This window comes from Melitaea cinxia, chromosome 26 (genome assembly GCF_905220565.1).
Source record: "Melitaea cinxia chromosome 26, ilMelCinx1.1, whole genome shotgun sequence".
In the NCBI taxonomy this organism is placed as follows: Eukaryota; Metazoa; Arthropoda; class Insecta; order Lepidoptera; family Nymphalidae; genus Melitaea; species Melitaea cinxia.
The window spans coordinates 1,784,721-1,810,205 of NC_059419.1; the positions used below are offsets into that span (position 1 = coordinate 1,784,721).

Here is a 25,485-nt window from a genome sequence, read left to right on the forward strand (position 1 = left end):
TCGCCACAGGAATACAACAACTACTCAAGAGCAGCATTTATTTGTTTGTGATCTGTGTAAGATTGGGGTGTTTCCTCAGCCTTGTCCAGATTTTGCGCAAGATATTTCCTGCTGTACCCTGTGTCAATTAAGTCATTCAGTCAGTTCAGCTTATTGCAGTCCACTGCTAGACATAGGCCTCCTAAAGTTCGCGCCAGAAATTCCAATTTTCCGCAATCCTCATCCAACCAACACCGCTAATCTTAGGTAGATCGTCGGTCCAATCGCAATTGGATCCATTTACCTACATGTGTCCAATGTTTTCTACAACTTACTTCGGAATTAGCCCCCGCAGAACAGATCCCAGGGCTCAGTAGGCTAGACGTGGAGGCTCTATCGGGTGAAGGCGCTCTGGTTCCCAATTCCGGAGCGCTTTGTACTGGTGCCCCTCGGGCTGCTCCTGCTACCTGTAACAAATTTATATCTATTGTTAATTTCAAACTTTGATTAGCCTGATTTGATGTCTTCTCTGTGGTTTGTGACTTTGATTTCTGCCTCGTGTCTGGTTGTGATACGTATGCATTCAAAATACCGTCACGTGCATCTCGTTATAATATTTACAAGCCGTTTATTATATGACAAGGAATTCTCAGGCACAAATTATCGACAGAATAGTATACTTATTAGAGCTTGTCGGGCATGTATTAATATTGATATCGATTTATTACAAGGGAGTATCAGTACCATAAAAATGGTGATTTTTATAATATCTATGATGTAAGCTGTGCACACTGGTAACTAACAAGTCTTGTTTAGCTTTATATAGATTATTTTTTCTAGAAATATTCATCATTGTGTTTCATATACTTTAAATATGTTGTATGCTTATTTATTTCTATTATGTATTAGTTATAGTTATAATATCTTAATATCTTGCAGCTATCCTGATGAAATAAAATAAAATAAAACAAAATATACATTTATGTGTACTTTTATTACGAAAATTAGTATCTATATCAGTCGGTTGATTAACAAAGCATAATAAGTACGAGTTACTACACGTCGTACAACTTATGTTGTACTTAATACTGCTTCGTTTTTTTTCACATAATTATATTTACGTGTGTCTATGGCCCTAAACGGAAAGACGCCAGTTTAATATCACGTTCGTTCTTTCGTTCGATCTTTTGTTTCTCGCAAGACCACATCTAATTTTGACTAGCCCTTTGGTGCAGTTTGTAGTGACCCCTGCTTTCTGCTCTGCTGGGTTGTGGGTTAGATCCTCACCCCGAGTCTGGGTGTAATATAAATATTAATTCATATATTTATTCATATATTTATATATGTATTATTTATAAGTATCTTTATCGAAAAAAAAAGTTGTTATACCAGTCAGCTGTTACCTATAACACAAGCATTAAGTTGCTTACTTTAGGAACAAACGACCGTGTGTGTATTGTGTAGATATTTATATTATATATTATAATTAGAACAAACTTAAACATCGTCAGATTTTCAAATCAAACAATCCTGGCGAACTTGTGGTATTATATTGTTTTAGATAAAAACTAATTGTTAAGTAGAAGATTTTTTTTTTATGTTACTAAAGTGGGTAAATAGACGTAAGAACCGCGTGATAGTAAACGGATACGGAAACATTGCCGACTCCTCACCCTGACTCTCCGCAAGACCTCTGGCTCTAGCACTACAGACTCTACTACTACGAGAGCAGTGTTATCTTCTGTAAGGTGGAGGTACTTCTCCGGTCAAGCTGCTCCAAATATTAAGAATAAGAAGAATGAATACCTGCGGCTGTGGTGTGAAGGACTCGCTCAGGTACTGCCGCACCTGGCTCTTTTGCTTCTGGATCACGTGATACCGGGTGGGATTCTCCAGAACTGTTCGCACCTGCAACGTAAAAATTGATAAATTTATTTTTCTGCTACTATATTAAAGGTCTCATTTCGACACCAACAATTTATACTACGCCAACTCGAATTTTCGATAAGTTGGTTTTCTTAATGCAACTTGAATAAATGTGTTTCTTTTTTATAATAATAAAAATTGTGAAATTGCAATGAATAAATTAACTATTAAAGATACCAAATTTCAAATAAGTTTCTTAATTAATACAAAAGGTATCACGTTTTTCCCTTTTATAAGCCTCAATCGTAAAGGTCACTTTTAAGAGTTAGCTTAGTATAAATTGCTGGTGTCGATTTGTCCTGTATCACTCACTGTTCATTTTTATTTGAGCTTGTGTGTAATTTCATTTGGACAAATAAATCGGTCCTAAGTACCATTTTTACATGAAAATCTATAACTTTACGTCAATAACTTTTTTCTTTACAACTATAAAGCAACTGTTAAATGTTCAAGATCTTATTCATTCCGATATCAGTCCATTCGAGATCAGTTAGAGTTTGAGTCCAATTTTCTTAGCACAAATAAGATTTATATATTTAACTACCCAAAATATTTTTTTTTTATGAAATGTAAATAGCTATTTGGGGTGATCTTTAACTTTTTTTTTAAATCTACATTTGGTCATAGCTATTATAACAAGTATAAGAAGTGTGTTTGAAGTCACAACAATTACAACGTGTGGCTACCAGTAATCAGGCAGTAAAATTTAAAAGACTAGCAATGCCAACCCTAATTTCGATCTTTAATATGTTGGTACCTTTAACTACATAATTATATAGCTCTATTAAATATGTTGTGTGGCTACGACAGTAAAGAATATAAACACCCCATCTCTTCCCGTGGGTGTCGTAAGAGGCGACTAAGGGATAACACAGTTCCACTACCACCTTGGAACTTAAAAAAGCTGACCGATGGCGGGATAACCATCCAACTGCTGGTTTTGAAATACAAAGGCCGAAGACAGGCAGCAGCGCCTTCGGTGCGACAAAGCCAGCCCTGCGGTCACCAACCCGCCTGCCCAGCGTGGTGACTATGGGCAGTACACATGAGTTCACGCTATTTTTGGCGCAAACTTGTGGAGGCCTGTGTCCAGCAGTGGACTGTGATAGGCTGAAATGATGATGATGATTATTATTAAATATGTTGTTCTGCTGTATACCTGCAACACTTGCGGCGGTAGCTCCACGTTCGGCGTGATCCTCGGCACATCTGTTGGACTGGACTTCTTTTTGTCTTCATTATCTTTGGACTGGCCCGCTTGTTGTGCCTGGATACAAATATATACAAATATAAAACATCCTATAAGAGATACATTGTCTTTGTACAGGTTAATTAGGTTGTTGGTTGATCTGAGCAATTGCGCGCAGGCGCCAAAAATATTTTTCCTTTCTTTCATGTATTTTGTCGATTGAAACTTAATCCTTGATGCTGATCACTATGAGTTGATTAAGACAAATTAATCTTGTCACAGTCTTACTTCGGTTAGCATGAGATAAACAAATGAAGCATTTTCAAATTTATTGAATTAGCGATTATTTAACGAAACTTATCCTTAGTATTTAATCACGTTTTTATGTTCCAATAGATATCGAACAATTTTATTTTGAAATATATACATATTAAAATTCAATTATACTGAAGTATTTAAACTCACTTGTAGCGATTCTCTGCGCAGTTGCTCCTGCGCATGCTCTCGCATCAACTGTTGCTTAAGCTGAGTGCGCGACGTCGGCGTGAGCGTCTTGAATGTGGGCGGACTGCAACAACGAAAATATTTTTATTAGTCTCTCAGTTTCAGGTATATTCATTTTGAATAAAATAGTAAAAAAGAAATTCTAATAGGTTTGAAAGGCACTTTTGAATTCATCATCACATTCATTTATCCATTCACATTACACTCGTGTGAATTTGATGTGTTATGTGTATGGTAGTTTTACAAATTAGGTTTTTATCTTTATTATTGTTTATGTGACGCTAACGGATTTGTTTTTATTCAGGACATAAATTCTGCAGAGAAGAATCATTTAAATATTATTCTTTAGTTTTTAAATATTTTTATAATAATTTTTAGTTAATTTAAACAAAACTTTAACTATAATTTCTGATAATTGTTTTATCATTTGTGGGATTTTATTACATATGATCTTAAATAAGTTAAAAAAACACATTAAAGATGCAGCAAAAGGTAAATAAACTTAGTTCAATTGCTCTATTGTGCCAAAAGGCACATATGATTTCGCCAAAATTAAAATTACTTAGAATGGCGAATATCATCATTTTGAAACTGAGGTCGGGTACAGCAGGAAATATCCTGCTCAAAATCTGGAGCAGCCCACTGGGGAAGTACCTCGTACCTTACAGAAGATCATAGCTGAATAATACTGCTTTCTAACAGTGTTGTGTTAATGTGATGAGTAAGGTGATCAGAGCTCCTGGGGTGAATGGGTATCCTACCCGGATAGGCAATGCTCTTGCGACGTTTCTAGTGTTTTAGGCATCATAAGCTATTAATAAATAATTAGTTGTATAAAAAAATAACAAATATTGTTGGCAAGATCAGAACCAGCGTTATATTTTTAGCGGTTTTACCCGCGTCTCTACCAAGGGTTCTTCAAGGGTTTTATCAAAAAAAAAGTAGAATAAATGAAACACAAACTTTGCTTTAATTAAATTTGTAAGGATAATAATAAGTATCGCAAGAATGCTTTATAATATATTATATCTTTTTAACCGACTTTAAAAAGAGGTTATTCAAATTAACTTTCTATATTCGACGGTTTATTAATACCCAAAAATGTCACGCTTACATTTTCAAAAATAAAAACCACAAAAAACGTTGTTGCACAAGTAATCAGCATTCACCCCGCATGCTCAGTACATGCGGTGTTTAGCAAGTGTCAATAATTATTCAGTTCGAATCTGACCCCGACACGTTTCACTCTTGTCCATTGACCATTGATGATCTGTGTGAAATATTGAATGTATGTGTTTGTTGTTTTAGATGTTAACAGTTATAATTTTTGAATATTCTAGAGGTAGGTCTAATATATTTTTTTAACAAACTTAGTTCTCTTCTAAAGCTCAAAATCATCATAATATCATTGACGAATTTGTTATAGTTTCCTTAAAAATGTGTAACAAATTACAAACTAAACAAAAAAAATTGAGCTAAAAATAGACAGTTAGAAAAATAATAATAATAATTGATATAGATGATGGTAGGGTAGTTGAAAATTTAATTTAAAAAAATTCTATTAACTCAATTTTACGAGTAACTCACGTCACTCCCCTATCACTTAATTTATCACTTAAAATTAACCGAAATAAATAGTTTTTACAATTGTATTAAATCTTCTCAGTATCTAGACAGAAAGATACTCATATTAATTCATTACTTGAAACATTTCTAAAGACACTGGCGCCATCTAGTTAAATAGGGTATTCAAGTAATATAATAATGAGCTAGTATTCATGTTTCTCCATATATTAAATATAATATGTGTATAAACGCAAGTTCTCTTGTGCCATACGGTTGATATTCGTGCGTCAAAGGAACCTTGACCGTTAATTGAGTCAATATGCCAGCGCGTGAGCACCTGACACGCTACTTTTGCCCCTATTACACTATACTGCTTTAATACAAGATGTAGCGATAACTATGGGTTATAAGATTTCTTATTTATTAATTATATTTTGTAAGTACGAGTTTGTTCTTGTGTAGTTACATAAAATTATAAATTGTTTGTTTCCAATAACGGATAATATTTTGTAACAAATAAATAAATGTCTTTTTGAGACGTTTTTTGTAGGTTCGGACAAATATCAAGGAAAAAAATTAGAAATATCTAAAATTGATTTTGTTTTGAAAAACAAAGAATCTTTGTCAATACATTCCATGGATGGGTATCGATACAAAATATACCAATACTGGATGGTAAATTACTCTGCATCTGTCGAGCCCAAAAAATTTTAAGCGGTACGATTTCATAGTTTCGTTTCGAGCAGTTGTTTGTGATGAGTTTTCTTTTATTACCATTTGCTTATTTATTGAGGAAGATTATTCCCTATGGAAGAGAACTTCTTCATCCTGTAATGGAATACTAGCAGGATGTTTCACTATAAGTTTAGTTAAAGGATGTAGGCTATTAAACATTACATATGACACGCAGAACCAAAGTTGTAACCGTAATCGAGGCATTTAGTAAAAATATGTTAAAATTAAATTAATTTAAAACAAATAAGATTCCTAATCCGAGATTACGACAATTTTACTTTATTCGACCTTCACGGCTTCGACTTGACATTCGAAGTGTGACCTTCACATGAACAATGATAAAAATTTTACCCTACATTCGTTATAAACAATACACTTTTTGCCGCTTATCTGTGACCTTAGATTACTGAAAAACTCGGATTTTAATTTTTTATACAAAATTATGACTATTATTGTGACTATCTTGATCCCAATGAGGGGGTAAAAAATGAATCTGTGGATGAACTAGATGACCGATGCCGTTTCTGTTATTTTAATTATCAATTCAAATCATTTTCAAACATTCAAATATCTGTCAATTTTTTTTAAATATCGATCCTGATATTATACGACACATGAGACAGGATTTTTTATGGGCATATTTGTATTAAATATTTGCATATATTGTTACTATAACACTGTCTTTCCCGCTGTACGACGCGATTAGAAAGATCTAATAATCGTGTGTAGACTGGAAGAGATCTCTTTACTCTTTATCCATCTTACTTGTTGAAAATATTTCAACATATTTTTTAAGTGAAATAAGTTTTATAAAATATACTTTTTAATATGAAAAAAAAAAATACGTATTTTTTGTATATTACCGCCATGCCTTTTTCATTATAATAACCAAAATTTTCTCTACATAATCTTAGTAATTATTATAGATTATAATAAAAGATGGTTTTCGGTTTACGTGAGTCGACGACAGCTCCCGAGAATTGCCGGATCTGGCATGCCTCATTCTATCCTGATCCGGTCCAGATACATGATCTGGTTGAGCCTGACCTTTTTTCTAGTCGGGTAAATTTACGATGAACATAAATAATAATTAAATTATTTTATTTTTTAATTGAAATACCATCCATACCACATTATAAACGGATAGAAGAAACGTTAGTTTGCAACATGACACATCAGGACGGGTATAATATAATAACATAATCTACGAGACATTGGCGGAATCGACCGTGCATCACTGGCTCAACTGAAAGCCATTAAACCAATCAATCAATGAATAATAACCAAAATTAGTAAAATAAAGACAAATTTGCTATACCTGCATCGTATTAAGCATTCATCAATAACTTATACAATAAAGCGAAACATAAATTAGAAATAGAGATTGGATGATTTACACAGCAATCCGCAAAATTTCGCTCATTGTTACGAAAATTCGTGCAAAAATGCGCAAGTTTGCGTCAATCGGATATAGCAAGTACTTGCCAACAAATATAAACATTTTTATTAATTACTTTGAATTGTTCCTAACTGTTTAGTAATGTAAATAAAATTATGATAATTTATACGGAAGTTGTATCGACATATACTCGTAGATATATGCAAAATAACAAATATTATTTTAAGTACATATATTATATCGTGTGTCTTTGTGGATTTTCTAGCGGTTAGCGGACTTTTTTTCATTTTACCAATTAAAATTATACTCGTTTTTACTAAAATAATTATAGTTGTAATGTACGACTTCAACCGATTAGGAATGTGAATTCTGGTGAGAAAAATCGGTAAGACTAAGATTTACTCATTCAAAAACTATTTTGGTTAAGTTAGGTATCATATTCACTCATATTCATATTTCGCCAATCTATGCATATAATAAAATGGTAGGAAAGTCAAAACTGTACATTGAATATTTTTTTAAAATAATACTTGGGGTGTAATCGACAATCGACACCGAAGCCAAAAATATAGTTTTTAGAATTATTGTCTGTTTGTCTGTATGTATGTCCGGGATAAACTTTAAAAGTACTGCATGGATTTACTTCAAATTTGACACAAATATTATTAAGAAGTCGGGTCAACATAAAGGCTACATATTATCACGCTATCACCCACGGGGAACGAGCAGTGAACCTTTATTTCTTCAACGCATTCTGTAACAACGTGTAATCTAATGACAAATAATTGAATGTTGTTGTTAATAACCATGCTATAAGCTAGCTTCACACTATAAATAAAGACATTCTGTTGTATATTAAGTATCAGCATTGCACCCGTGCGAAGCCGGGGCGGGTTGCTAGTCAACAATAAATTCATCGCAGATTCATTCAGGTACAGTAACATCTATATCTAAATCTCTACTGAATATTACAAACGAAGGTATTCTCAATTATCTTACGCTTCAGCCTGTAATATCCCACTACTGGGCATAGGCCTCTTTCCCCATGTAGAAGGATCAGGGCTTAATCCATCACGCTGCTCCAATGCGGGTTGGCGGATATATTCCCTACTATGAGTAACGATCGCTATCAGGTGTACATGATAACAACCGGGACCGACGGCTTAACGTGCTCTCCGAGGCACGGTGGAGAGACCCAAAAGGACTGCACAAACACCCAGACCACGGCAGACACCTGTATAGCCAATACAAATGTTTGTTATGTGCGGGGATCGAACCCGCAACCGCCAGCGCAACAGGTACAATCCATGGCTGTAACCGTTGCGGCAACGCGTCTCAATTATCCTGACTTAGCTTAAACCTAGATCTTTATCGTGATTTTAAGCTCTGAAGTGTGTGTCTTGATATATTTTGATAAAATGGTATTTCTTTGATTATAATTTTGTGACAGATAGACAGGGATAGACATATTAGATATTATTTATGGTTTTGTCTTATATATAAAATTCTTGTGTTACAATGTTAGTTAACATACTCTTCCAAAACGGCTGGATTTTGTGTGCATATCGGGTAGATCTGATAATCGGCCAACATCTATTTTTCATACCCATAAGTTATAAGGGGCTTAATAACAAATATGGCAAAAGAAGCGCGGTCAACTAGTATTGTTATATACTGGTTAGGTTATTGTTCTGTTTTTCCAAGACCTAACCGGTACTAAAGTTTCGTGAAATGTTACTTTTGGAGTGATGCCACTGACTTTATCCTCGAGGGCCAAAATTTCGCGACACTATCATAATTCAGGGCACGCGATCGCGAATACGGAGTTGTGTGAAGCGCTAACGAAATATTAAAATTGGTGACGAAACATCGGAGAGTTGGTATGCGTGACAATTACATGAATGGTAAATATATCCTTGTGATAAATGGGGTTTAGCTCTGATAAGCAATGATGTTTGGAAAAGATATACTGTACTTGATAATTTATTAATTCTATGGAAATTTCCATAATTGTACAAGTCAGTTAATGAATGTCATGATTTAGGGTGGCATCTAACTGAAGGTCTGCGGGTAGTGCAAGATCTACGTCGTACTATCATTCTTTTAGCTAACGTTTATGCTCTCTAAAGCATAGTTTTTTTTTCTAAATGGCGATTATTTAATATCTGATAAGAGTTCGTTAACTGGTAATTTTCATTAAAATTTTCCTTACATTAACTTTTCTTTAGTATATACTGAGATACAAATTTTAAAATACTATTGTTTTGTAAAATGTTCAACGAAATTGAAGGATGCTCGTAAACAAGAAAAGCAGGCTACTATATATGCAGCGGCGATATGTCAGGGCAAGAAGACTATTTGTATGTTAGACGGCGACTCATTAGCTGTTAACGCGTACTATTGTTTGAGTTTGTGATTTTTACGTTGTTTTCAACATCTTAAAATATATTTCAAAATTCGGTGTAAAGTATTTGAAGAACTAAACCTACAAAGCTTACATATTAAAAAGAATACATATTTTCGATAATAAACTGACCGAATTCGTCGTCATCGTCGTCGACCGTATTCATTAATTATTTATTTATAACTATAGAAGTTGCACCACACTTTCGTTCTGTTAATGATAGTGGGGAAAAATAGTTGTGCATTTTCGTCTAATGCTAGTCCTATATGCGCTTCAGCCTGTAATATCCCACTACTGAGCATAGGCTTCTTTCCCCTCGTAGGAGGAGCATTGGAGCTTAATCCACCACTGCTTCACTGCGGGTTGTCTGTGATATGTGGTCTGTGATATATTCCCTACTATGAGTAACGATCGCTATCAGGTGTACATGATAACAACCGGGACCGACGGCTTAACGTGCTCTCCGAGGCACGATGGAGAGACCCACAAGGACTGCACAAACACCCAGACTACGGCAAACACCTGTATGGCCAATACAAATGTTTGTCATGTGCTCTGAGCTATCGACGCCTACTTTTAGAACTAAGTGTAAATGAAAAGAATCACGCTCCTTTTTTAAACAATACTAATATGATAAAAGTATAGGTTTATTAGTTAATTTGTAATCTAAAATCGATTATAATATCGATAGATTAATCGATCGATCTACCGTTGTAGATTGTAATAGCAGAAATTGTAACGGGTTTGTAACAGAGGTAAGCGATGTACAAAGTATCAGTGAATGATATAATTTCATTGTTTCACGCCGAGTTGCACGAAAAGAAAATAAAATTTAAGTAATGATTAAACTAATTTAATCGCAAGAAATGTATGAAATTCTTGTGATTAAATTAGTTTAATCTCTACTTAAATTTTAATTTTGTTTCGTGCAACTCGGCGTTAAGTACATAATTCATTTTGAAATATTATAGAATATAAGTAGCATTTATAATACACATATTTGCAATGTAAAATTAAATATTTAAACATACAACGATATTGCTAGAATGCTACGAAATAAGCGATTTGTTCAACAACGGACTATGTAACTGAATATTGTTGTAAACGAAGTCTATCTTCGTATCATAAAGACATACATCGACGGTTTGGTATAAGCTCTATTTTTATTCAGACATCCGAAGCACATGATTATCTAAGACATACTTGTAGTGATAAACGATAACTGTGAATTGCCTAAAGTGATGTCGTACAAGGTAATCGAATATTTGTTATTTTCATCAGAAGATCGTGATGAACGCGTTATCGTTGTCGACAAGGACGATTAGGTGCAGGCTAAACGATGTACGCAAATCACATGAATTACGTAAATGTATTTCATAAACAACCTTAAGTAAATATGAACAAGATAAAGTTAAGAATACGTCTCGCCTTTAGACACAGTATGATATGGCGTCCATGTTGTAGAGGCACAATTAGAACATTTTGATGATATTAAAGACGCAAAACTAACAGCAACTGTAGTTTGAAGTGATAAGGGAGTGGTATTTTGCAAGATTAGGGCAGCTAACCAATTCGACATGTTTGAAATAGTTTAGCTTACGATGAACTAAAATATACGAGGATAGTGCTAAAATTATTACCAGAATGGATATTTTGTTAACATATACATATTCATCTTTTTAAATCGATGGAAGCGTTTCAACGGCTTGTTTAGCTGGCAACGGCATATGCGGGTGCTAAGTTATTTGCAAAACGACTAAATCACCAGCTCCGTTGTGTACGTTCTAGCCTTTTTGGCCGTCACTTGTTTCTCTTTTTGCTATATACTCAATACGTATATACCCATCTATCATGATAAATTTATTATCAGTAATTGTTAGCGTACGATTACATCACAACGAATTACATTGACGTAAAATGCTATCATAATATTATGTATGTATATATATATATATATATATATATATATATATATATGTGTGTTGAAAAATATTACAGACTAGACAAGACACGTAATATAAATAGACAAGCCTTCAGATGACAGCAATTACGTCAATACGAAACTATCGCTGGCTAGCAACGACCACATCCTGCGAAATGAAAAGTACAAAACACACTGCATGTTATTTAAATCGAAAAAATAAAAGAACGTGATGAGAATAAAGACAATCTGCATGATTACAATTGTATTATCAAAGAATATTATGACATAAGTTACGTAACTTACTTAGTAGTAGAGTTAGTACCCATAGAAACAGCAAATGTGACAGAGATAAACCAACGAGTGTTGCCGTGCATCAGAATTTCCCCGTTAGCGTCTATACGATCTGTGTCCGTTATTTACGTACAATTGTTTAAGATTATAATAGTATAAAAATAATAATTCAACGTGATTTGTTGTTCGCATGAAACATGCAACGTCCGTGAGAGAATCTAGCGAGATGAGACTGATTGTGTGAACAATTGAGAAATATTATAAGCGTTAATTAACGAATACAGTATTATGGTTTTTTGTGGTTACAATTCTGAAAGACTATATAAAGTAGTAAATTTGATGAAAAAATTAGAACACCATAATATTGTGATTTATTCACGTTATAATCTGGCAAAACTTAATGTGTTTAAGCTCTTAAAACAATATTTTGACAGAACTTCCGATGAAATACCTAAATATTATGTAGTTTATTATTTCTGCTATATATTATTTAATTGATATAAGGTACAGCAGGAAATTTCCTCCTCAAAATATGGAGCAGCCCGACTGGGGAAGTACCTCGACCTTACAGAAGATCACAGCTAAATAATACTGCGTTCAAGCAATATTGTGTTCCTGTTGGTGAGTAAGGTGACCAGAGCTCCTGAGGGAATTGGGGATTGGGTCGGGAACGCGTTTGCGATGCTTCTGGTATTGCAAGCATCTATAAGCTACGGTAATCGCTTACCATCAGGTGAGCCGTAAGTTTGTTGCCGACCTAGTTACATTAAAAAAAATATCGTCTACAGCTTGTTAACAGGTTGAGATGAATCTGAAATCACTGAAATAAAAGATTTACTGGGTGAGGTATTTCACAGCTTTTGGAAGTACAAAAATCTTCTGCCTGCTGATTGACAGCTAAGCAAGTATGAAGAGAGAACTGGAAGCCATTATCACTATCTTCCTTTCATAACTATTGGTTCATCCAGCTACAGTCTTATCTACAAGTTCGTGAGTGTAGAAGATTACTTAGCATCAAATGAACTTTTGTTGTGAATCTTCTTGCTTCTTAGTTATTTATTTGATTAAAAAAAAAAAACGACCGTTACTGGTAGCATAATATCGCCATAACTAATTTTACCAATCAAAAAAGTACATAAATAACGTCGTCACTTTCCTGGATCCCGTCGATAAGATTTGCTAATGTTATCTATTTCTACGTGGCCCATATCTTACACTTAACTATAATCACTACTGTGAGTCGTCAAAATAAAAATGGATTTAATTCGTACCAATTTCCGACGCAGTAATTACTTGAAGTTTTCATTGATTTTTATTTTTGCTATCAAGCTTTTGTTAAGCGAAATAATCGAGGATTTTGACTTGGTACAATTATTTATATAAAATTCTTGACACAATTTATTTTTATATATTGTAACTAGGCTTTCAAAACAGCATTACGTTTAATATATTTTTTTAGCTTGCTAATCTGTGCTAAGCTGTGCTTAATATTTAATTGCTTATAGTCAATAAAAAAACATTGAAAGGAACTAGAATATTAATGAATTTAAACATCAAACATTTAAGCTTATATTTACACTATTTTTTATCTTCTTTTGACGGGATTAAATATTTTATTGTTGTTAATTTTTTATTATATCTAAATATCTTTTATTATGTCTAAATGTGTTAAATAGTTTATACGTAAGCCCATTAAAAAGGATTAGTTGTCGAAATCTACGCACATCTAGCAATTCAACGATAGAAAGTTGATCGGAATTAACGATTTCCACTAAATTATATATATACAAAAGTATGTTATTTTATTTCATCGCAAGTTTCAACCTCTACTTAAAACTTTAAATGTATAAATTCGATGTGATTGCCATCCGATATACTCGTATCATTCACCAAGCCAAATCATTCGTTCTATTTTAGTTATTCCTCACGGTAAATATTTACTCGCAAGCCAATCTGATAAAATATTAGCTGAAACTGATTTAAACTGAAAATCACGAATTTCATCCTCAAAAACAATTCGAGTTTTGAGTTTGCGCAAAAAACTGTTTGCTCATTTGCCCGCGCGTAGCTGCGCAAACTGCTTTGCACGATCGAGCGTAGAGTTAGCGCGTAGATGGCCTTTACATTTTTAAGATGCGCTTAGGTTTTATTATTACATAAATCTGTCGTGACTACATTTCTATTGAATATTTGTATTCAATTTTCATTTCTGTACTAATGTTATACGGCCTTGTTATTTGTAAATGCTATTAACATTAATAACGTTATGAAAATAAAAATGTTTTAGGTATTGAAAATAATATATATTACGAAATTCTTTTTTTAAATAAAGGGTAGATAAAATGATTGAATTGAAAATAATTTTACTATTATTATGGAGTTCTTGAAAAAAATAATATATGTAGTTTAACAATAAGATTTTCTTTAACATTATTAATAGTAAAAATAAATAACAACATCGATACAACAAAGTCAAAGCATTAACTTTTTGTTTAATTCAACGAATAAAAATTGTCTAGATTTGTTTTCTTTGCTGTAGTCTGAACCACCGTATACTATAGTTACGTTATCACCGTAGCTGTCTATTAAAGTATGAAAAAAAAATATAGCAGTTATAGAGACTGTCGAAAGAAGTGAAAACTTAGAACTTTTAGTATTAAAATTTGCATGTTGGTGTTTGGCAAACGCACGAAATTTCACCCTTTCAAAAAGCGTCTAACGCGCACAGCAAACAGCTGCTGCGCGTGCACCAGTCATGAGCATGTCGGTGATGCGAACCCATTAGATTTTTCCCCACCAAAAAGTACCCAACGTGGCTAAAGACGTTTTCACTTTATAAACTTTTTAAATATATAATATTGACAAAGAAGTTCTTCTAATTACAACATCGTTGTTACAATATTATCTTCTTAAAAAGTTTAGCAAATAATCTAAATGTATATAATTTCCTAGTCGTAGTTGTAGATTAATTTACACGATAACACGACGATAGCGGATTCGCACGCGATGTCGCGATGTATTAATGACGCGATGACGTTTTAATTTGATAGGTTTATTTCGATTTCAGGGCCTTCACACGTAACGCGATGCGAAGATACAATAGTCATCGATTATCATGAGTGAATTTACGTTTTGTAATTTCAAAACTAATTTTCTTTCTTTGTATTCTAAGTGCCATAACATTTATTATAAAGAAGCAAATACTTGATGTTAGATGGTTACTGCGGCCCATATTTGGAACATTTGACAAGTTGTAGATGCGTTTATCAGCCTTTAGGGAAAGACATGAAGCTTGATATCTCCTAAATTATAGCGCTCAATTTACGCCTTATATTTATTACCTATTATATAACAACCTGCCTCAATAAATAAAGCAACGGCGTTTATGTCCATACGGCAAGTTATCAAATAGGACTTTCAATGAAATTGTCATAAATGTTACTTTCGACGTACAACGAATAAAACGCGCGTAAATCGCGTTCTTTCTGAACATTTCATAAATATTATCTGATATAAATAATAAGATACCATATATAAAAAAACTACAATAAATGGCAGTTTTAATGGAAATAGTTACAACATACAACCTGCCTCAATAAATAAAGCAACGGTGTTTATGTCCATACGGCACGTTATTAAATAGGACTTTCAATTAAATTGGCATAAATATTACTTTCGACGTACAACGAATAAAACGCGCGTAAATGGCGTTCTTTCTGAACATTTCATAAATATTATCTGATATAAATAATAAGATACCATATATAAAAAAACTACAATAAATGGCAGTTTTAATGGAAATAGACATTGATTATATAAATATTTTGCATAATTAATACGCTGTTCTATTATAATATAATGGTTATGAAAGTGTATCGCTAAATTAATTTTTTTGGTCAGCATTAAACATGCAACGAAAATATATAGGTTAGCTTTGATTTAGGAAATTACTTTAGTTTTCAAATCTATACTAATATTATAAAACTATTATTTTTGTTTTTGTTTAAGCGCGATAATCTCAGCAATCACTAGTTCGAACTGAAAAACTATTTTTGTATTGGACAGTCCATTTAAAGAGAAAAGCTATATAATATTTTAGTGCATTTTTTTTAATTTAACGTGGGTGAAACCGCGATGCACAGTTGACACATATGAAGAAATATTTTCTCGTTTATTTTATCAACATTATAGAACACAAGTTTTTATATCTTTAATCTAAGGAAGTATCAGCCTACGTTTTTGCACCGGAAATGCTGATTATCTTTCTGTTTGTTGTTGTTGGTAATTAGCATCACGCAATTATTTATATGAAGGGAATAATAATAACCTGACGATTTGCGAAGGTATAAACGAGTAAATTATTATAAACTTATTTTTTATATTATAAGAAATATTGTAATTATTCTGACACTGCCTATTACTGTGCTTAAGCTGGTCAAAGGCCAAAAAAGAGGCTTAATCTTTCAAACTCTTTCACTGTTGACCGGCAGATAAATATACGTAAATATTAAATTATCTCCCGAGACTCAGAGACGCTTCTTTTACCGGTTAAAACAAGATTTTGATCAATATTTAAGGAAATTCTAAACATTTTTTAATATCATATCAAAAATCGACCGATCTAGCGGGGATCGAACCTGCATTTCCAACTGACCGTGTCGGTGCTCTAGCCAATTAAGCTATGGAACGATGTACTCGCTAGATCGAAATTTTTGATATGATGATTTTATATTCGGTCTAAGCGACCGTGGCGCCGTCTATAGTGAAAAATGTTTAGAATTTCCTAATGTGTGGGTAACACAAAAATAATATCGTACAAATCAATATTTAAGGATTTATAAATGTAAATGGACTGAATATGTAGGTATATCTGACCCTTCCTACACGGAGAAAAAGGCCTATACGCAGCAACGGGATGTTACAGGCTGAATCAATCAAAACGTAACTCTTACCGGAATGGTGGCATGTTTAAAACCATCAAGCATAGCTCAGCATATGCCTTCATCTTGATTGCGTGTAATCGAGTATAAAAATATGCAGTTTTTGTCCCTGAAGTTAGATTCTGCGGTCACCTGATAAAATTATACCTAACGAAAAGACTCACGTGGAAATAAATATTCTAACAATAACGCAATAATAACCCATTGTTTGTTAAATAAATAACTCAGATAAGACGTATGTCGACCGACCATATAAAGTATTGAAAATCTATGTAAATAAAAATTAAGAAAGAAATGAGTCGAAGAAATATATGTGAGCCTCCGAATGACTGAACGACATTGGATATTTTTTTTTCTTTGTTATTAACGGAACAAGATTTATATAAATAAAGATTTAAAAAATACAATCAAAATTATTGGGAAAAAAAAATAAGTCTGTGCCAATTTTTTATCAACTATTTGTACACTTTCCTACCGCTTCTCATTTTATACGCCCTGTCCTATAACCCTAAGGTTGTTTGGATGAAAGGCGTTACTCATCATCATCACTTCAGCCTGATACAGTCCACTGCTGGACATAGGCAGAAGCCTATGTCCAGCAGTAGACTGTATCAGGTCGGCTTTTAAGTTCTAAGGTTGTAGTGGAACTGTGTTATCCATTAGTCGCCTCTTACGACATCCACGCTATTCTTACTATCGTAACCACACAGCATATTTAATTTAAAGTTGTAAAATTTATTTTTATTTAAAAATGCGCTTGCGAGTTTAAAAAATATATTAATTATCTACTGACAGGTTGAAACCTGTAGAAAATGCAAACGCCGGGTTGTATATTGTTTTCCTGGCATAACTTCTGAGTGGCAGGTATAAACAATACTAGTTACTTTCACCAACATGTTTAATAAATAAATCTTACATCAAAATGATCGCTGTTTCGTTGCAAATACGATGACACAGGGCAAGTTAAGCGATATATAACAGCACAAGTTAAGAGACTAGCAGGTAAAATAATATCTTAGACGTCTTGTCGCATGAATGAAGCGTTGTGTCGTCATCCTCATCATCTCATTGTCGTCCTCAGGAAATTATCACGACGCCGGCGAACCGACCGGAACAACGGACTGACTGAAATCTTTGTATCTGTCTGATCTTTAGGTTTTATTATAAGAATGTTGTATTATTATTTATGGAAAGATTTGAGATGGAAATTTCAATTTAGTTGACATTGTAAATTGTAGTATTTGCCTCAAAGAGTGTTAGCAAATATTAGAATGAACTTTAATATAATGTTACATCACTATAAAATAACAAAATAAAAAATTTCATTTGATTTGGTCGATGCATTCAATATTTAACTTTACTAACGTCATAAAAAATAGGATAAATAAAGAAACGGCTTTATAATTTTTCAACTATTTAGGGTATGCAATTTTTGTACTTTACTTTTTGTTTAAAAATTGTTTATTTTAAATTCTAAATTTTAATATTAGAATGAGTCAATCGTCTCCGGGCATGCCTGATCTGGACCGGATAAGGTATGTAACGCAGAGGATTTGTCTGGACCTGATCAGGATGAGATGAGATTTCCTGATCGGGTCCAGATCAGGAAATCTCGGTCGGTTCGGTCCGGTTCTTTTAAAAAAACACGCCCCACTTACTGTAACGATAAATTAAAAACCGGCTAAAGAATCTTCATAAATTACATCTACCAAGGCTTCAGTTTTAATTTTTTCCTATTAAAATAGCTGAGTATTGTTACAATTATACACTCCTCCATTAGGGCATGACGAGCTATTGATGAATCATAACCCGATGCCCAACGACCCTATGGCGTGCGAGTACTAATAGACTTGAGTAAGTCCATTGGATTAATTTCAATTAAAGACTATGGGAAAGTATGCTGTAAGCAGTCACCACAACTATGAATTGAGATTAGTTATGGTGTTATGGCGGTATGTGCTTTGTATTTTTGATTAATAAGGTCAATGAGGTTTTATTTTATTTGTTCATTTTATGGCACAGTGTGGTTTCCATATGGATGTTATATATGTAATATATATATCCAATTTCAGAAAACCAATATTTATCAGCGATAATTTAGAAAAAATTTTTCGACGATAATAATTAAGAGATGCGTAATCAACCCCATAAATTACTTGACTAACTTGGCAACGCTCTTGTGTCTACTATGATGTTGCTGATATCGAGCGAGACGAACGAATATAACTAGGTAGGCAAACAAGCATACGGCTAACCCGATGGTAATCGATTGCCTTAGCCTATAGACGCCTGCTACACCGGAAGCATTGCAAGGGCGTTGCTGACCCTATCCCCAATCCCCCTAGGAGCTCTAGTCACCTTTCTCACCACAGGAATACAAACTGCTTGAAAGCAGTATTATTTAGCTGTGTTCTTCTGTAAGGCGGTGGGAGGGGGGGGGGGGGTACTTCCCCAGTCGGGGGTATGTCACGCCGTGATCTATCTCAGCGAACCTGAATTATAAATAGCTATTGAAAGTAGTAGCATTTTATTAGTTTAAAGTGTGATGTTGTTTGCTTAAAATAAATCTAGTTTTACAAGATTTTAATATGACATGTTAACTTTATGAAGAATTTTGCAAGATTTACACAACACAGGACGTTAACTAGTTATAAATTGTTAATGTGTTTAATTATATTATCGTTTTGTTTATTACGACATTTACTTATGATTACTTTTAAAGTGAAATACTTTTATTCATATTAATAAAAAAATCGCCGAAATTCACGCGGATAAGTTCCGAACAAATTTAATATTTCTCTCTTTTTTTGCATCCGTTACATTATTTTTACCTGGTTTGTATAAAAAAATAATAATATAAAAACGTCGTTATAGTACACGAATACAAATATCCAACGTCTTAACTGAAGTAGGGCACAGCAGGAATTTCCTGCTCAAAATATGGAGCAGCCCGACTGGGGTAGTACCTCGACCTTACAGAAGATCACAGCAAAATAATACTGTTTTCAAGCAGTATTGTGTTCCTGTTGGTGAGTAAGGTGACCAGAGCTCCTGGGGGAATTGGGGATTGGGTCGGCAACGCGCCTGGGATGCTTCTGGTGTTGCAGGTGTCTATAAGCTACGGTAATCGCTTACCATCAGGTGAGCCGTACGCTTGTTTGCCGACCTAGTGACATAAAAAAAAATCCAACAAGTCAGTATACTGTGTGTAGCTATTTAATTTATCTGTGAGGTTTTATTCGTCAATCAGTTATATTGTAAAATAACCTGGTATGTTTTGAATTTTTCGAAGTCTATATTACAATTTAAGCCTTTGTTAGAATGTTGAAGTTAAGGTGAAAAAATGATAGAAGCACTAAGTAGCTATTATTAACTAGTAATTTATTTACCTATGTAAATAAAAATGAATCACTAAAATGTAGACGTACAACTTCGTAATGACCGCACTTACTAAGATTTTTTTAATTTTGTTATGTTTTTTTTTAAAACAAGCTTGGTAAAAAAGAAAATAAAAACAACGATATACTCGTAATAAAGAAAAAAATATGGCGATTTGAAATTTCCCGGGTGAGCTAGTAGCAAATAACGAACTGCAAAATAGGATAAAAGAAATTCACAAAAATGCAGCAATAAATGTAAAATAAACATTTCGACTTTGAAACTGTATTCAAACAGCATTTAACAGATCAAGGATACCGTTTAGATCAGCTGGCTTTGTATTTGTCTTGTTGATATCAAATCTATATGTTTCGAATCATCATTGGCCTGCGTGTCATTAGTATAATGACAGGAAGCCCCAGCTTCCGCGTCAGACGTAACAGTCACCGTCGCGATGACCATCATTACCGTAGGGCCTGTCATGGGAGATGATTTTCATGAAGACACTACATTGTTTGTAAAATTATTTTTTTTTCATATATTAGTAAGCTTTGTCTCGTTTTACACGCTTAGTTCTTGTTCCTGTAGGTCTGTTGGGAATTTGGATAAAAAAGCCTATATCATAGATTAATTTGGGTCAAACTTAATTTGGGTCAAAATCAAAATTAATTTGGGTCATCAGCTATTTGCCATGTTTCGTTGATAAAAATTGTAGTAATTTTAGTGCATATAAAGTAAAGAATTTCGACTAAACTCAAAATCATTTGCGTTTTAATTATGAATTTTTAGTACCACAAGGTTTTATTGTAGGTCCGATTTTTATCCTTTAATATAAAATTGAATTTTTTAAATATATATCTCTCTCCATCGCTCGCCGAGTGATTTTAAGCCTCCGCTGCCCCACCGAGTTGGATTCTAGGAGTTACTTGTCTTTCGAAGTTGGACTTACGCATACGGATTCCTGTTACTAACTATAGGTATTACGTGTATGTTAACGTTACCTACTACAAAAAGCGTATATTAATAACGCCGAAACCAAGATATATAATGTGAACTACGTACTAATATAATAATATCAAAACTAATAGGTGTTCTAATTCCTGGGACAGAATTTTTTATCCTAACCAACCAATAACACAATGAACAAAACAAACAAACTAAAATCACTAATAAACAAACGTAGTAAATCAAAGAGGCATATTCGAAACGGAACGGTACGATCAATTAAACATCAATGAGAATACTATTTATGAATGAGCAGGCGTAAATACGGAGCTATTATATGCAAATGTTTATCGTAGAATCAGCTTAATTGCATCAGTTAATAGGAACAAAATCGTTTGCATCCGGCGTTCGATAATAAGTTTACGAGTCAGTAACATTAATATGAGTTAAAGCAAAATTAAATCTTCTAAAGCAAAGTCATATTTTTAAAACTATGTTTAAAAATGTAATTTAAATACCTACTCCTAATTATGATAATAATGATATCGCGAATACGGCTAAACTGTAATGTAAATTTATTATTACGATTATGATATTTTAAATTACTAGGAATCAAAATTGATCAGTAGCTTAGAGAATTTCAGAATTTAGTCGATTATAAATTTCAGAATTATCTTATTACTAATTTTCAAGAATTAATTACCTAAGAACTGCATAAGTATGTTACAGTAGCAGTACATGGACAATCTATAACTGTATTTCGATAACAAATCAAATGATATCAAACTATGCAAGTACCTTATAAAAGCAATATTTTAATTATTTGATATGATAAAAAATAATTTTAAATATAATGAATTGTGTATACAACAAAAAATTAAATGACTAGATTAAAATATCAGTGCGACAGTTACGTAATTTGTAATTTTTTTATAAAACTTTCAGATTTATCTAACAAATAGATATCTCAAATACCCTAAAAAAATATTATATATTTTTGAAAATATCAGTGAAAATTGAAACATTACTTACGGTCTAAAAAAATACTACTATAAAATTTCATTTTAAAATTTTATAATTATAAAAAAAAAAACATAAATGTAATACTCACTCCTTCTTATTGTTGACTACAATGACTAGCTTCACTTTCCGAGGGCCCTTGGTCATTTTGGAGATATCCTTGCAATTCTCCGTCGGGCCCTGGGACAGAACTTTTAACAGAGGAATGTTTCTTTCTTTCTATCACAACAGCCCAACGGCATAGGTCCAACATCACGTCACTGACATTATCACTAGTGAGGTCCTCTCGTTCGACAGCACATTCTTTATAATTTGTCTAGTTTTATTTCTAGTTATTTTCAACTTAAAATATCACTTGTGTCCATTAATACTGATATGTTCACTCACTTTCAAATCACTGAATACTTCAATAAATTAATTGTAATACTGTATAATCTACCGTTTCTTGTGCCTGTTGAAATAAATTATCATTTGTGATTTCGTTCAGAACTGATAAAGCGAAACGTAATAAAGGATTACGATGACGATTGATTTAAGAAAGATTGTTTCTTTTTTATATAATTTAATAGACTAATAATAAAATTTCACGTGAACACTTCAAAAGTAATTGAGACCTCGATATTTAAGAGTGACGTAATGAAACGATTTTCAGGTTACGTAAAACGTTCTGTAATGCGACTCGATTTAATGGCGGTCTTTATCTAAATGGTGGTATTTTTGGTGAAATCTCATCAGAATCACATGTAGACACCGGATGATGTATGATGATACATGGCGACATGTTACTGATTGTTAAGACAGTGATAACGCATTATCAGCGATAGGAGAACTAGAAGCGAGTGCAGTAGACCATATCTATATATATAATAAAACAACGACAGTTACAGTCTGTTTTCAACAAAATTTAAGGATCAAAGAAAGATTTTTTACTGTCAATTGTTCTTTTTTTAAGAAATGAAAAGAATATAGAAGTTCCTAATTTATTGGGTCCTGAGCATCTGCAAATATATAATTTATATATGGGTTGTTTACTTTCATTTGGTTTGCATGTGACGACAAATTTGAAATTTGAAAAAAATTGGCAATCATGGACAATCATACACATGTATTATAATGGCATGACAATAACCTACACTATGAAAACCGTTTTACAAGAAAATAAAGTACTGGAAATGTTGAGTTTCTAAGACAGATACAAGACTCGATATCAAAAGACCGAGCGAGGTAGCAGGAGTTTTTAGTATCAAATATTTAGGCCAACGTTAAATGTTAAGGAATTTATAGTGTTATTTAACAACGTCATGATCAAACATATCAACTACGTAGATATATTTGTTGAAGTATACAAAGTATATGACATAGTACGTTACGTAAAACACATTCTTAATCTTTTAATTGTAGTTTTTATAGTGGAAATGATTTAACTGACAATGCGGTGTATAACACTCTCACGTTATCAAATTCATTAGCTTTAGTTTTGGGTTTTTATTTATGTGGGATTTGAATTCTCTTATAATATTAAAATGTTTTGATCAGTTGGTATTTTGATCAGACATCCCGGTTTTCCGCAATCCTCATCCGCAGCCTACACCGGCAATCTCGCGTAGATCGTCAGTCCAGCGTGTCGGAGGGCGTCCCACACTGCATTTACCAAGACGCGGCCTCCACTCCAGGACACGTCTGCTCCAACGGCCATCGGCCTTGCGACACAGATGACAACCCACTGCCAGTTCAACTTGTTTATTCTCTGCGCTATGTTGGTACTTTCGTTCTCTCGCAGATGGTCTAATTTCTAATCTATATTTTTTCTAAAATATCTATTTTGATCATCAAGCAATAATTATGTCAGCTTTGTTTTATATAAAATTAAAGATCCTTTCAAAGTTGAATTCTATTTTCGTGTTTCGCTGTTTATCCGTTCAGTTAATTTTGTACTTGGGGACAATGATGAATAAGTAAATATTATCTTACAAATCATGTCATAGTGGTGTGCAATAACTATGTTTAAGTCTACATTACCGCATGTTTTATCACATGTATTTTAAACTATCGTAATAATAGACGTTATCAATTTTATTTATTAACAAATGATATTCATAGAAATTCCAAAGTTTTGAGCTACAAACATGTGTTGCTATAAATATTCTTATTTTATGAATAATTAAAAGAAAAGCTCTTTTCTTTTTTTGTAACGATTGTATAAAGATTATAAAGATTAACGGAATTAAAATATTCTCGTTATTTTGACGATAAGAAATAGAAATTATTTAACGTTTCATTAATCAAAGTTTTTCGAGTAAATTTCCTTTATCCTAATCGCTCGTCTGATTACCAAAGTTTACACGCGTACCTATCGATCATTTATCTAAATCCACATTAAAATACTTTACTTACGTCGTATTGCGGACTATGTGTCCCAATTTTTCTAATTCGAGTGCTATTTTATGTAAACAAATGAATAAACGAAAGTAACATAACCGTGGAACTGCAAAGTTGATGTGGAAGTGGGGGTTGGTCACGTGTGTTGCAGGACCGATAACCACATAATAGACGTATTCTGTATTAGAACCCGCCTGCGACCCGGCAAACGCATTTCGCATTCGTACTCAACTCGCAAACTCTCGCAACTCGCAACTAAGGTAGGGCACAGCAGGAAATTTCCTGCTCAAAATTAGGAGTAGCCCGACTGGGGTAGTAACTTGACCTTACAGAAGATCACAGATAAATAATCCTGCTTTCAAACATTGTGTTTCTGTTGGTGACTAAGGCGACCAGAGCTCCAGGCAGGAATTGGAGATAGGGTCATTAAGGTGCTTGCAAAGCTTCTGGTGTTGCAGACATCTATAAGCTACAGTGATTGCTAGCCATAGCCACAATATCGTCGACAGAGACTGGATGAGGATGGCAGACAAGACGGTTGGCTTGAATTTAAAGAAGTCTACTTGTAAAAGTTACAGGTTGAAGCGAGCAGTTGACCTATTCTATACTAGTAAACAAAATTATTACTAATTGATTCTAAGGGAGTGTGAGAGAGCTAAGCTAAAGCTAACCAACTCCAATATGCCTAATCAACATAAAGTTATTTGTGGCTTACAAACTCTGCTCTTTTCTATTAGGTTACAACTACGAATCATATTTATATTAAACGTAAAACTTATCTAAAAAAGTTAAAAAATATACATAAGTAAAACTGCAGAGGATGTAACTAATTAATATGTAAACTAGATAAGATTTAAAAAAAAAATTCAGTGTGTTTATCATACGAAAAAATCTTGTCAATAATTT

General features: G+C 33.2%; 1 protein-coding gene across 1 annotated transcript in view; it reads right to left on the minus strand.

Annotated features, from left to right (window-relative positions):
* LOC123666397 (microphthalmia-associated transcription factor) overlaps positions 1 to 25,485 on the minus strand; it is a 164,636-nt gene that overhangs the window by 8,151 nt on the left and 131,000 nt on the right. The window contains exons 2-5 of the mRNA XM_045600491.1: positions 3,560 to 3,662; positions 3,065 to 3,172; positions 1,786 to 1,887; positions 315 to 446 (exon numbers count right to left, since the gene is read on the minus strand). Coding sequence (XP_045456447.1) covers positions 315 to 446; positions 1,786 to 1,887; positions 3,065 to 3,172; positions 3,560 to 3,662 — 445 coding nt within the window. The remainder of the gene's footprint in view (positions 1 to 314; positions 447 to 1,785; positions 1,888 to 3,064; positions 3,173 to 3,559; positions 3,663 to 25,485) is intronic.